Below are 15,000 nucleotides of genomic sequence, written 5' to 3' on the forward strand. Positions count from 1 at the left end.
CTCTCTCACACACACACACACACACACACCTTCTCTCTCACACACACACACACACACACACCTTCTCTCTCTCACACACACACACACACATTCTCTCTCTCACACACACACACACACACCTTTCTTCTCACACACACACACACACACATTTCTCTCTCACACACACACACACACACACCTTTCTCTCACAGACACACACCTTCTCTCTCTCACACACACACACACCTTCTTTCTCACACACACACACACACCTTCTCTTCTCTCACACACACACACACCTCTCTCACACACACACACCGTCTCTCACACACACCCTTCACACACACACACACACCGTCTCTCACACACACACCACACGCACACACACCTTCTCTCACTCACACACACACACACACACACACACACCTTCTCTCACTCACACACACACACACACACCTTCTCTCACTCACACACACACACACACACTCTTTCTCACTCACACACACACACACACACCTTCTCTCACCACACACACACACACACACAACTTCTCTCACTCACACACACACACACACACACACCTTCTCTTCACTCACACACACACACCTTCTTCTCACTACGCACACACACCTTCTCTCACACACACACACACACACACACACACACACACACCTTTTCTCTCACACACACACACACACCTTCTCTCTCACACACACACACACCTTCTCTCTTCACACACACAATTTTCTCACACACACACACACACACACTTCACACACACCTTCTCACACCACACACACACCGTCTCTCACACACACACACACACCTTCTCTCACACACACCACACACACACACTTCTCACTCACACACACACACACACACACACACACACACACACACACACACACACACACACACACACATTATTTTTCTCACACACACACACACACACTTTTCTCTCACTCACACACACACACACACCTTATCATTACACACACACACACACACCTTCTCTCATTCACACACACACACACACACACCTTCTCACTCACACACACACACACACACCTTCTTCACTCACACACACACACCTTCTCTCACAACACACACACACACACACACACACACACACACACACACACACACACCTTCTCTCACACACACACACCTTCTCTCTCACACACACACACACCTTTCTTTCACACACACACACACCTTTTTCACACACACACACACACACCTACTCACACACACACACACATTTTTCTTCACACACACACACACACACACCTTTCACACACACACACACACACACTGCCTCTCTCTCACACACACACACACACACACACACACACACACACACACACACACACACACACACACTTCTTCACACACACACACACCTTTCTCACACACACCTTCTCTCACACACACACACTAATTTCTCACACACACACCTTCTCACACACACACACCTTCTCACACACACACACCTTCTCTCACACACACACACATTTTCTCACACACACACACACACACACACCTTCTCATTACACACACATTCTCACTCACACACACCTTCTCACACACACACACACACACACACCTTCTCACACACACACACACACACACACACACACCTTCTCACACACACACACACGCACACACACACACCTTATTACACACACACACACTCTTCTCACACACACACACACACACATTTTCTCACACACACATTTTTCTTTCACACACACCTTCTTCTCACACACACACACACCTTCTCTCTCACACACACACATTTTCTCTCACACACACACACACACTTTCTCACACACACACACACACCTTCTTCTCACACACACACACACACCTTCTCTCACACACACACACACACACACACCTTCTCTCACACACACACACACACACACACCTTTCTCTCACACACACACACACACACACACACACACCTTCTCTCACACACACATTAATTCTTCACACACACACTTTCTCACACACACACACTTTTTCTCTCACACACACACACACCTTTCTCTCACACACACACACCTTTCTCTCACACACACACAATTTTCTTCACACACACACACACCTTCTTTCACACACACACCATTCTCTCACACACACACACACCTTTCTCTCACACACCTTCTCTCACACACACACACTCTTCTCTCACACACACACACTTTTCTCTCACACACACACACCTTCTTCACACACACCTTCTCACACACACACCTCTCACACACACACACCTTCTCTCACACACACACACCTTCTCTCTCACACACACACCTTCTCTCTCACACACACACACCTTCTCTCTCACACACACACACCTTTTTTCTTCACACACACACATTATATTTTCTCTCACACACACATATTCTTCTCACACACACACACACACACACACCTTCTCTCACACACACACACCTTCTCTCACACACACACACACACACCTTTCTCTCTCACACACACACACACACCTTCTCTCTTCACACACACACACACACCTTCTCTCTCACACCTTCTCTCAAACACCTTCTCTCTCTCACTCACACACACACACACACACACCTCCTTCCACTTCCACTCTGTGTCACATGACCTCTGAATGTTAGACGACTGAAGACTTCTTCCTCTTTCCTTCCTGTTTCGCCTGATGTGGTCGTTGTCGGCTGTGTGTGTGTCGTTGTCGGCTGTGTGTGTGTGGTCGTTGTCGGCTGTGTGTGTGTGGTCGTCGGCTGTGTGTGTGTGGTCGTTGTCGGCTGTGTGTGTGTGGTCGTCGGCTGTGTGTGTGTGGTCGTCGGCTGTGTGTGTGTGGTCGTCGGCTGTGTGTGTGGTCGTTGTCGGCTGTGTGTGTGTGTGTGTGTGGTCGTCGGCGCCTGTGTGTGTGTGGTCGCTGTCTCCTGTGTGTGTGGTCGTGTCGCCTGTGTGTGTGGTCGTCGCCGCCTGGTGTGTGTGTGTGTGTGTGTGTGGTCGCCTGGTGGTGTGTGTGTGTGTGTGTGTGTGTGTGGTCGTCGGCTGTGTGTGTGTGTGTGTGTCGTCGGCTGTGTCTGTGTGTGTCGTCGGCTGTGTCTGTGTGTGTCGTCGGCTGTGTGTGTGTGTGTCGTCGGCTGTGTGTGTGTGTGTTGTCGGCTGTGTTTGTGTGTGTCGTCGTTGGCTAGAGGGCGTTGGTGTGTGGTTTGGTTGTGGGAATGTTATGATGGAGATGTTTTACGACAGGAGAGGGAAGGACCAGCTTCCTCTGCTACAGAGTTGCCACGAGAGGTGATAATGTCCCTGGCAAGACAGATGTGGGGGGTGTGTTAGTCGTACTATGTGTGATGACCCCCCTGGGTAGCTGAACCATTGTTACTGTAGTTCATGTCTTACTAAAGGCCAGAAGGACATTCAATACACTATAAAACAACACAGAACCACCCCCCTCCCCGCCACACACACACACCACACACACACACACACACACACACACACACACACATTTGGATAACACACAACTAGGGTTCAAAGCCTTTCTTTCTGGAACACTGTTTGGAATGTGGGATCCTTGGAGCCCTCAGCATTCTGGGAAGTCTCCAGAGGGGAACAGGAAGCCCAGCAGTAGAACCACCCCAGCCCGCAGTGTGTCTAACCCCAGTGGCCTCAGTTCCCAGTACTGATCCCTGTGAAAGCTGGCACGCGCCTTGAGTTCAGAAAGGCCACGGAATCTCACTGAACCCAGAACGAGCTTGGATGGAGAGAAGGAGAAATGTCGGGATGATGATGATGATGATGATGATGATGAGGAGAAAGATGAATAGTGTGCTAACCGGTCTTCTCATCCATGTCTCCAGGCAGGTGTTGGACCAGGATAACTTTAGTCCCATCCCCGTGGCAACAGAGGAGGAATACAGACAGTTCACTTCCCAGTTCCCCTTCCAAGATCCTGAACTGGACAAGGTACTGACGAGGGGGTTAGTGGCTTTTCGCAGGGACGCACAGATTTATTTTGGGACTGATTTGTTTGTCAAAATGTAATTTGCGGACCAGAAAAGAGGGGCAGTTATGTGAAAATAATACATATATAGGTCCATTATAATACATATATAGGTCCATTATAATACATATATAGGTCCATTATAATACATCTATAGGTCCATTATAATACATGTATAGGTCCATTATAATACATGTATAGGTCCATTATAATACATATATAGGTCCATTATAATACATGTATAGGTCCATTATAATACATGTATAGGTCCATTATAATACATATATAGGTCCATTATAATACATGTATAGGTCCATTATAATACATATATAGGTCCATTATAATACATATATAGGTCCATTATAATACATATATAGGTCCATTATAATACATATATAGGTCCGTTATAATAAATAAATATAGGTCCATTATAATACATATATAGGTCCGTTATAATAAATAAATAAATATATAGGTCCATTATAATAAATATATAGGTCCATTATAATAAATATATAGGTCCATTATAATACATGTATAGGTCCATTATAATACATATATAGGTCCGTTATAATAAATAAATATAGGTCCGTTATAATACATGTATAGGTCCATTATAATACATGTATAGGTCCATTATAATACATGTATAGGTCCATTATAATACATGTATAGGTCCATTATAATACATGTATAGGTCCATTATAATACATAAATAGGTCCATTATAATACATATATAGGTCCATTGTAATACATATATAGGTCCATTATAATAAATAAATATAGGTCCGTTATAATACATGTATAGGTCCGTTATAATACATGTATAGGTCCATTATAATACATGTATAGGTCCATTATAATACATATATAGGTCCATTATAATACATATATAGGTCCATTGTAATACATATATAGGTCCATTGTAATACATATATAGGTCCATTGTAATAAATATATAGGTCCATTATAATACATATATAGGTCCATTATAATAAATATATAGGTCCATTATAATAAATATATAGGTCCATTATAATAAATATATAGGTCCATTATAATACATATATAGGTCCATTATAATACATGTATAGGTCCATTATAATACATGTATAGGTCCATTATAATACATGTATAGGTCCATTATAATACATGTATAGGTCCATTATAATACATATATAGGTCCATTATAATACATATATAGGTCCATTATAATACATATATAGGTCCATTATAATACATATATAGGTCCGTTATAATAAATAAATAAATATATAGGTCCATTATAATACATGTATAGGTCCATTATAATACATATATAGGTCCGTTATAATAAATATATAGGCCCATTATAATAAATAAATAAATATATAGGTCCATTATAATACATGTATAGGTCCATAATAATACATGTATAGGTCCGTTATAATAAATAAATAAATATATAGGTCCATTATAATAAATATATAGGTCCATTATAATACATGTATAGGTCCATTATAATACATATATAGGTCCGTTATAATAAATAAATAAATATATAGGTCCATTATAATAAATATATAGGTCCGTTATAATACATGTATAGGTCCATTATAATACATATATAGGTCCATTGTAATACATATATAGGTCCATTGTAATACATATATAGGTCCATTATAATACATATATAGGTCCATTGTAATACATATATAGGTCCATTGTAATACATATATAGGTCCATTGTAATACATATATAGGTCCATTATAATACATATATAGGTCCATTGTTATACATGTATAGGTCCATTATAATAAATAAATAAATATATAGGTCCATTATAATACATATATAGGTCCGTTATAATAAATAAATAAATATATAGGTCCATTATAATAAATATATAGGTCCATTATAATACATATATAGGTCCATTATAATACATATATAGGTCCGTTATAATAAATAAATAAATATATAGGTCCATTATAATAAATATATAGGTCCATTGTAATACATATATAGGTCCATTATAATACATGTATAGGTCCATTATAATACATGTATAGGTCCATTATAATACATATATAGGTCCATTATAATACATATATAGGTCCATTGTAATACATATATAGGTCCATTGTAATACATGTATAGGTCCATAATAATACATGTATAGGTCCGTTATAATAAATAAATAAATATATAGGTCCATTATAATAAATATATAGGTCCATTATAATACATATATAGGTCCATTATAATACATATATAGGTCCGTTATAATAAATATATAGGCCCATTATAATAAATAAATAAATATATAGGCCCATTATAATAAATAAATAAATGTATAGGTCCATTATAATAAATATATAGGTCCATTATAATAAATAAATAAATATATAGGCCCATTATAATAAATAAATAAATATATAGGTCCATTATAATACATGTATAGGTCCGTTATAATAAATATATAGGCCCATTATAATACATACATAAGTCCATTATAATAAATATATAGGTCCGTTATAATACATGTATAGGTCCATTATAATAAATAAATAAATATATAGGCCCATTATAATAAATAAATAAATATATAGGCCCATTATAATAAATAAATAAATATATAGGCCCATTATAATAAATAAATAAATATATAGGCCCATTATAATACATGTATAGGTCCATTATAATACATGTATAGGTCCATTATAATACATGTATAGGTCCATTATAATAAATATATAGGTCCATTATAATAAATATATAGGTCCATTATAATAAATATATAGGCCCATTATAATACATGTATAGGTCCATTATAATAAATATATAGGCCCATTATAATAAATAAATAAATAAATAGGCCCATTATAATAAATAAATAAATAAATATATAGGTCCATTATAATAAATATATAGGTCCGTTATAATACATGTATAGGTCCATTATAATAAATAAATAAATATATAGGCCCATTATAATAAATAAATAAATATATAGGCCCATTATAATACATGTATAGGTCCATTATAATACATGTATAGGTCCATTATAATACATGTATAGGTCCATTATAATAAATATATAGGTCCATTATAATAAATATATAGGTCCATTATAATAAATATATAGGCCCATTATAATACATGTATAGGTCCATTATAATAAATATATAGGCCCATTATAATAAATAAATAAATAGGCCCATTATAATAAATAAATAAATAAATATATAGGCCCATTATAATAAATATATAGGCCCATTATAATAAATATATAGGCCCATTATAATAAATAAATAAATAAATAGGCCCATTATAATAAATATATAGGCCCATTATAATAAATAAATAAATAGGCCCATTATAATAAATAAATAAATATATAGGTCCATTATAATAAATAAATACATGTATAGGTCCATTTTAATTCCCGCGGGACAGTCTTTAATACACACAGCGTTTGCTCATATTGCATAGTTAGGTGTTATACCTAGTTAATTATTTATCATAGTTAAAAGTATTTCCTTCCAGCATTTCATTCTATATCTTTATTTCCTGCGGTGTGTCGTAATTTACACACTGTCACATTTATTTTGTCTTGGTGTGCTTCTAGTTCCCCCTAAAAAACAGACAACTCTCTGGCTTTATTTTCGTCAGTTCTTACCATGGCCACTAGAGGGTGATCAGACGATTTCTAGGGGTCTGTACTGCTGAAGTTGTTGACTGTTTTTTTGTGCCAGTTACTGTAGCTCCGCAGTTCTCGGCTGTTAGCAGTTTCTTAAAACATTTTTTTTTTAAATAATAATACATATATATAATAATATATATAATAATAATTTAATACCTTGCCTTTTTTAGTTACTCATTTACTGTCTTTATTTTGTTCGTTTTATTTTGTACAAATGTAACAAATAAAACTTTGTATTTAAAAAAAAAAAAAGTTTTTTAACTTTAACATCAAACCTCGTAAACAATAAATTGAGACCCACCGTTATTAAAACCAGGCGTTTTTTATTAAAAGGGATGTGATGCCGTTACCTGGCTATTAAAAGGGATGTGATGCCGTTACCTGGCTATTAAAAGGGATGTGATGCCGTTACCTGGCTATTAAAAGGGATGTGATGCCGTTACCTGGCTATTACAAGGGATGTGATGCCGTTACCTGGCTATTAAAAGGGATGTGATGCCGTTACCTGGCTATTAAAAGGGACAGGCTTCTATTTGAGACTGCGTTTTATTGAAGTTTTATGGTAGTCTTGCCATGTAATCAATCCCTGAATAATGAGTGAATTAGTTGGTTGAATTGTATTAAGTCTGGGCTGGAACCAAAGCCTGCATACCCTGTAAACTCTCTAGGACATTTTGACTTTTGTTTGAAGCTTGTCTGTAATCCCTTGGCCTCTTCCTCTCTCCTCTCCCCCTCCTCTCCTCTCCTCCTCTCCTCCTCTCCTCTCCTCTCCTCTCCTCTCCTCTCCTCCTCTCCTCTCCTCTCCTCTCCTCTCCTCTCCTCTCCTCTCCTCTCCCTCTCCTCTCCTCTCCTCCTCTCCTCTCCTCCTCTCCCCCTCTCCTCTCCTCCTCCTCTCCTCTCCTCCCCCTCTCTCCTCCTCCTCTCCTCTCTCCCCTCTCCTCTCCTCTCCTCTCCTCTCCTCTCCTCTCCTCTCCTCTCCTCTCCTCTCCTCTCCTCTCCTCTCCTCTCCTCTTCCCTCTCCTCTCCTCTCCTCTCTCTCCTCCTCTCCTCTCCCTCTCTCCTCTTCTCCTCTCTCTCCTCTCCTCCTCTCCTCTCTCCCTCTCCTCCTCCCTCCTCTCTCCTCCTCTCCTCTCCTCCTCCTCTCCTCTCTCCTCTCCTCCTCTCCTCTCCTCTCCCTCTCTCCTCTTCTCCTCTCCTCTCCTCTCCTCTCCTCTCCTCTCCTCTCCTCCTCCCTCTCTCCTCTTCCCTCTCTCTCTCTCTCCTCTCTCTCCTCTCCTCCCTCTCTCCTCTCCTCCTCCTCTCTCCCTCCTCCTCCCTCTCTCCTCTCCCTCCTCCTCTCCTCCTCTCCTCCCTCCTCCTCCTCCTCCTCTCCTCTCCCCTCTCCTCTCCCTCCTCTCTCCTCCTCTCCTCTCCTCTCCCTCCTCTCCTCTCCTCTCCTCTTCTCCTCTTCCCTCTCTCCTCTCCTCTTCCCTCTCTCCTCTCCTCTTCCCTCTCTCCTCTCCTCCTCTCCTCTCCTCTCCTCTCCTCCTCTCCTCTCCTCCTCTCCTCTCCTCCTCTCCTCTCCCTCCTCTCCTCTCCTCCTCTCCTCTCCTCTCTCCTCTTCCCTCTCTCCTCTTCCCTCTCTCCCTCCTCCTCCTCTCTCCTCCTCCCTCTCTCCTCTCCTCCTCCCTCTCTCCTCTCCTCCTCCCTCTCTCCTCTCCCTCTCCTCCTCCTCTCCTCCTCTCCTCTCCTCTCCTCTCTCCTCTCCCCTCCTCTCCTCTCCTCTCCTCTCCTCCTCTCCCTCTCCTCTCCTCTCCTCTCCTCTCCTCTCCTCTCCTCTCCTCCTCTCCCTCCTCTCCTCTCCTCTCCTCTCTCCTCTCCTCTCCCTCTCTCTCCTCTCCTCTCTCCTCCCTCTCCTCCTCCCCCTCCTCTCCTCTCTCCCTCTCTCCTCTCTCCTCTCCTCTCCTCCTCCCTCTCCTCTCCTCCTCTCTCCTCCTCTCCTCCTCCCTCTCCTCCTCCCCTCTCTCCTCTCCTCCTCCCTCTCTCCTCTCTCCTCCTCTCTCTCCTCTCCTCCTCTCCTCTCCTCCTCCTCCTCCTCCTCTCCTCCTCCCTCTCCTCCTCCCTCTCTCCTCTCCTCCTCTCTCCTCTCTCCTCTCCTCTCTCTCCTCTCCTCCTCTCTCCTCTCCTCCTCTCTCCTCTCCTCTCCTCCTCCCTCTCTCTCCTCTGTAGCTTCCGTTCCCTAAAAGCTTCCGTTCTCTGAGTTTGTTCCTCAAGTCTACTCTCAGCTCAAAGAGTTCGTCTACGCCTGCCTCAAGTATTATGAAGACCTTCACCTCAGGTACGCACACCCACACACTCGCACACCCACACACTCGCACATCCACACACAAAGATATATATATATATACACACAAAGATATATATATATATATATATATATATATATATATATATATACTCAGCAAAAAAAAGAAACGTCCCTTTTTCAGGACCCTGTCTTTCAAAGATAATTCATAAAAATAACTTTGCAGATCTTCATTGTAAAGGGTTGACTGTTCCTTTAACCTGTAGTGACGCCCCCGTGAACGGGACCTTTAACCTGTAGTGAACGGGACCATTAACCTGTAGTGAACGGGACCATTAACCTGTAGTGAACGGGACCATTAACCTGTAGTGAACGGGACCATTAACCTGTAGTGAACGGGACCATTAACCTGTAGTGAACGGGACCATTAACACACCCCCCTCTCCACTCCACCACCCCCCTCTCCACTCCATCACCCCCCTCTCCACTCCATCACCCCCCTCTCCACTCCATCACCCCCCTCTCCACTCCATCACCCCCCCTCTCCACTCCACCACCCCCTCCACTCCATCACCCCCCTCTCCACTCCACCACCCCCCTCTCCACTCCATCATTACCCCCCTCTCCACTCCATCATTACCCCCTCTCCACTACATCATTCCCCCCTCTCCACTCCATCATTCCCCCCTCTCCACTCCATCATTCCCCCTCTCCCTCCATCATTCCCCCTCTCCACTCCATCATTCCCCCTCTCCCTCCATCTTCCCCCTCTCCACTCCATCATTCCCCCTCTCCACTCCATCATTCCCCCTCTCCACTCCATCATCCCCCTCTCCACTCCATCATCCCCCTCTCCACTCCATCATTCCCCCTCTCCACTCCATCACCCCCTCTCTCCATCCATCACCCCCCTCTCCACTCCATCATTCCCCCCCCCCTCCCCCCCTCCATCATTCCCCCCTCTCCACTCCATCACCCCCCTCTCCACTCCATCATTCACCCCCTCTCCACTCCATCATTCACCCCCTCTCCACTCCATCATTCACCCCCTCTCCACTCCATCATTCACCCCTCTCCACTCCATCATTCCCCCCCTCTCCACTCCATCATTCCCCCTCTCCCTCCATCATTCCCCCTCTCCACTCCATCATTCCCCCCTCTCCACTCCATCATTCCCCCCCTCTCCCTCCATCATTCCCCCCTCTCCACTCCATCATTCCCCCTCTCCACTCCATCATTCCCCCTCTCCACTCCATCACCCCCCTCTCCCTCCATCACCCCCCTCTCCCTCCATTACCCCCCCCCCTCTCCACTCCATTACCCCCCCTCTCCCTCCACTCCCCCATTCCCTCCATCATTCCCCCCCTCTCCACTCCATCATTCCCCCCTCTCCTCTCCACTCCATCACCCCCTCTCCTCTCCACTCCATCACCCCCCTCTCCTCTCCATCTCCATCTCCCCCTCTCCACTCCATCACCCCCCCTCTCCACTCCATCACCCCCCTCTCCACTCCACCACCCCCTCTCCACTCCATCATCCCCCTCTCCACTCCATCATCCCTCCTCTCCACTCCATCATCCCCCTCTCCACTCCATCATCCCCCTCTCCACTCCATCATCCCCCCTCTCCACTCCATCATCATCCCCCTCTCCACTCCATCATCATCCCCCCCTCTCCACTCCATCATCCCCCCTCTCTACTCCACCACCCCTTCTCCACCCATTCCCCCCTCTCTCTACTCCACCACCCCTTCTCCACCCATTCCCCCCTCCCCTCTCTGTGACCTGATCAGGCCAAATCACCGGGTCGTTATGATGATGAGAAGGATTCCATTTGTCTGGCTTTTCTGAAAGGTCAGCTAGATGATTATAGAGCGAGTGATTATTGAGTTTAGTTCAGGGTCTGTGGTCCGGTCAAGCTACTATTTCTCTGAATTCCATTCCAACCCCTAGCTACAATACGATGTGGTTTTATTGACTGTGGGGGGGTGTGGCTACAATAGGATGTGGTTTTATTGACTGTGGGGGGTGTGGCTACAATACGATGTGGTTTTATTGACTGTGGGGGGGGGTGTGGCTACAATAGGATGTGGTTTTATTGACTATGGCGGGGTGTGGCTACAATAGGATGTGGTTTTATTGACTGTGGGGGTGTGGCTACAATAAGATGTGGTTTTATTGACTGGGGTTGTGGCTACAATAGGATGTGATTTTATTGACTGTGGGGGTCTGGCTACAATAGGATGTGATTTTATTGACTGTGGGGGGGGTGTGGCTAAAATATGATGTGGTTTTATTGACTGTGGGGTGTGTGGCTACAATAGGATGTGGTTTGTGTTGTGGTGTGTTTACGGACATATTCAATCAATCCCTATACCAGTCTGCTGTTCCCACATGCTTCAAGAGGGCCACCATTGTTCCTGTTCCCAAGAAAGCTAAGGTAACTGAGCTAAACGACTACCGCCCGTAGCACTCACATCCGTCATCATGAAGTGCTTTGAGAGACTAGTCAAGGACCATATCACCTCCACCCTACCTGACACCCTTGACCCACTCCAATTTGCTTACCGCCCAAATAGGTCCACAGACGATGCAATCTCAACCACACTGCACACTGCCCTAACCCATCTGGACAAGAGGAATACCTATGTGAGAATGCTGTTCATCGACTACAGCTCGGCATTCAACACCATAGTACCCTCCAAGCTCGTCATCAAGCTCGAGACCCTGGGTCTCGACCCCGCCCTGTGCAACTGGGTACTGGACTTCCTGACGGGCCGCCCCCAGGTGGTGAGGGTAGGCAACAACATCTCCTCCCCGCTGATCCTCAACACTGGGGCCCCACAAGGGTGCGTTCTGAGCCCTCTCCTGTACTCCCTGTTCACCCACGACTGCGTGGCCATGCACGCCTCCAACTCAATCATCAAGTTTGCGGACGACACAACAGTGGTAGGCTTGATTACCAACAACGACGAGACGGCCTACAGGGAGGAGGTGAGGGCCCTCGGAGTGTGGTGTCAGGAAAATAACCTCACACTCAACGTCAACAAAACTAAGGAGATGATTGTGGACTTCAGGAAACAGCAGAGGGAACACCCCCATCCACATCGATGGAACAGTAGTGGAGAGGGTAGCAAGTTTTAAGTTCCTCGGCATACACATCACAGACAAACTGAATTGGTCCACTCACACAGACAGCATCGTGAGGAAGGCGCAGCAGCGCCTCTTCAACCTCAGGAGGCTGAAGAAATTCGGCTTGTCACCAAAAGCACTCACAAACTTCTACAGATGCACAATCGAGAGCATCCTGGCGGGCTGTATCACCGCCTGGTATGGCAACTGCACCGCCCTCAACCGTAAGGCTCTCCAGAGGGTAGTGAGGTCTGCACAACGCATCACCGGGGGCAAACTACCTGCCCTCCAGGACACCTACACCACCCGATGCTACAGGAAGGCCATAAAGATCATCAAGGACATCAACCACCCGAGCCACTGCCTGTTCACCCCGCTGTCATCCAGAAGGCGAGGTCAGTACAGGTGCATCAAAGCTGGGACCGAGAGACTGAAAAACAGCTTCTATCTCAAGGCCATCAGACTGTTAAACAGCCACCACTAACATTGAGTGGCTACTGCCAACACACTGTCAATGACACTGACTCTACTCCAGCCACTTTAATCATGGGAATTGATGGGAAATGATGTAAATATATCACTAGCCACTTTAAACAATGCTACCTTATATAATGTTACTTACCCTACATTGTTCATCTCATATGCATACGTTGATACTGTACTCTATATCATCGACTGCATCCTTATGTAATACATGTATCACTAGCCACTTTAACTATGCCACTTGGTTTACATACTTATCTCATATGTATATACTGTACTCGATATCATCTACTGTATCTTGCCTATGCTGCTCTGTACCATCACTCATTCATATATCCTTATGTACATATTCTTTATCCCCTAACACTGTGTATGACAGTATTTTTTTTTGGAATACTTGGAATAATTAGATTACTTGCTCGTTATTACTGCATTGTCGGAACTAGAAGCACAAGCATTTCGCTACACTCGCATTAACATCTGCTAACCATGTGTATGTGACAAATAAAATTTGATTTGATTTGATTTGGTTTTGACTGTGTGGGGGTGTGGCTACAATAGGATGTGGTTTTATTGACTGTGGGGGTGTGGCTACAATAGGATGTGGTTTTATTGACTGGGGGTGTGGCTAGAATAGGATGTGGTTTTATTGACTGTGGGGGGGTGTAGCTACAATAGGATGTGGTTTTATTGACTGGGGGTGTGGCTAAAATATGATGTGGTTTTATTGACTGGAGGGGGTGTGGCTACAATAGGATGTGGTTTTATTGAGGGGGAGGGGGTGGCTACAATAGGATGTGGTTTTATTGACTGTGGGGTGTGGCTACAACAGTATGGAGTTTTATTGACTGGGGGGTGTGGCTACAATAGGATGTGGTTTTATTGACTGGGGGGTGTGGCTACAATAGGATGTGGTTTTATTGACTGTGTGGGGGTGTGTGGCTACAATAGGATGTGGTTTTATTGACTGGGGGGTGTGGCTAGAATAGGATGTGGTTTTATTGACTGGGGGTGTAGCTACAATAGGATGTGGTTTTATTGACTGTGTGGGGGTGTGGCTAAAATATGATGTGGTTTTATTGACTGAGGGGTGTGGCTACAATAGGATGTGGTTTTATTGACTGGGGGGTGTGGCTACAATAGGATGTGGTTTTATTGACTGTGGGGGGTGTAGCTACAATAGGATGTGGTTTTATTGACTATGGCGGGGTGTGGCTACAATAGGATGTGGTTTTATTGACTGTGGGGGGTGTAGCTACAATAGGATGTGGTTTATTGACTGTGTGGGGGTGTGGCTAAAATATGATGTGGTTTTATTGACTGGGGGGTGTGTGGCTACAATAGGATGTGGCTACAATAGGATGTGGTTTTATTGACTGGGGGTGTGGCTACAATAGGATGTGGTTTTATTGACTGGGGGGTGTAGCTACAAT

At 44.0% G+C, this 15,000-nt stretch overlaps 2 protein-coding genes across 2 annotated transcripts in view; both read left to right on the forward strand.

Annotated features, from left to right (window-relative positions):
• The window catches only part of LOC112259691 (gastrula zinc finger protein XlCGF57.1), a 1,127,091-nt gene that overhangs the window by 131,956 nt on the left and 980,135 nt on the right, over positions 1-15,000 (forward strand). The gene's annotated exons all lie outside the window — the stretch shown is intronic.
• The window catches only part of exoc6b (exocyst complex component 6B), a 168,564-nt gene that overhangs the window by 80,009 nt on the left and 73,555 nt on the right, over positions 1-15,000 (forward strand). The window contains 3 exon segments of the mRNA XM_042329384.1: positions 3,840-3,945; positions 9,878-9,887; positions 9,890-9,986. Of these exon segments, the coding sequence (XP_042185318.1) occupies positions 3,840-3,945; positions 9,878-9,887; positions 9,890-9,986 (213 nt within the window).

The sequence above is a fragment of the Oncorhynchus tshawytscha genome, linkage group LG10 (assembly GCF_018296145.1).
Source record: "Oncorhynchus tshawytscha isolate Ot180627B linkage group LG10, Otsh_v2.0, whole genome shotgun sequence".
Classification (NCBI taxonomy): domain Eukaryota; kingdom Metazoa; phylum Chordata; class Actinopteri; order Salmoniformes; family Salmonidae; genus Oncorhynchus; species Oncorhynchus tshawytscha.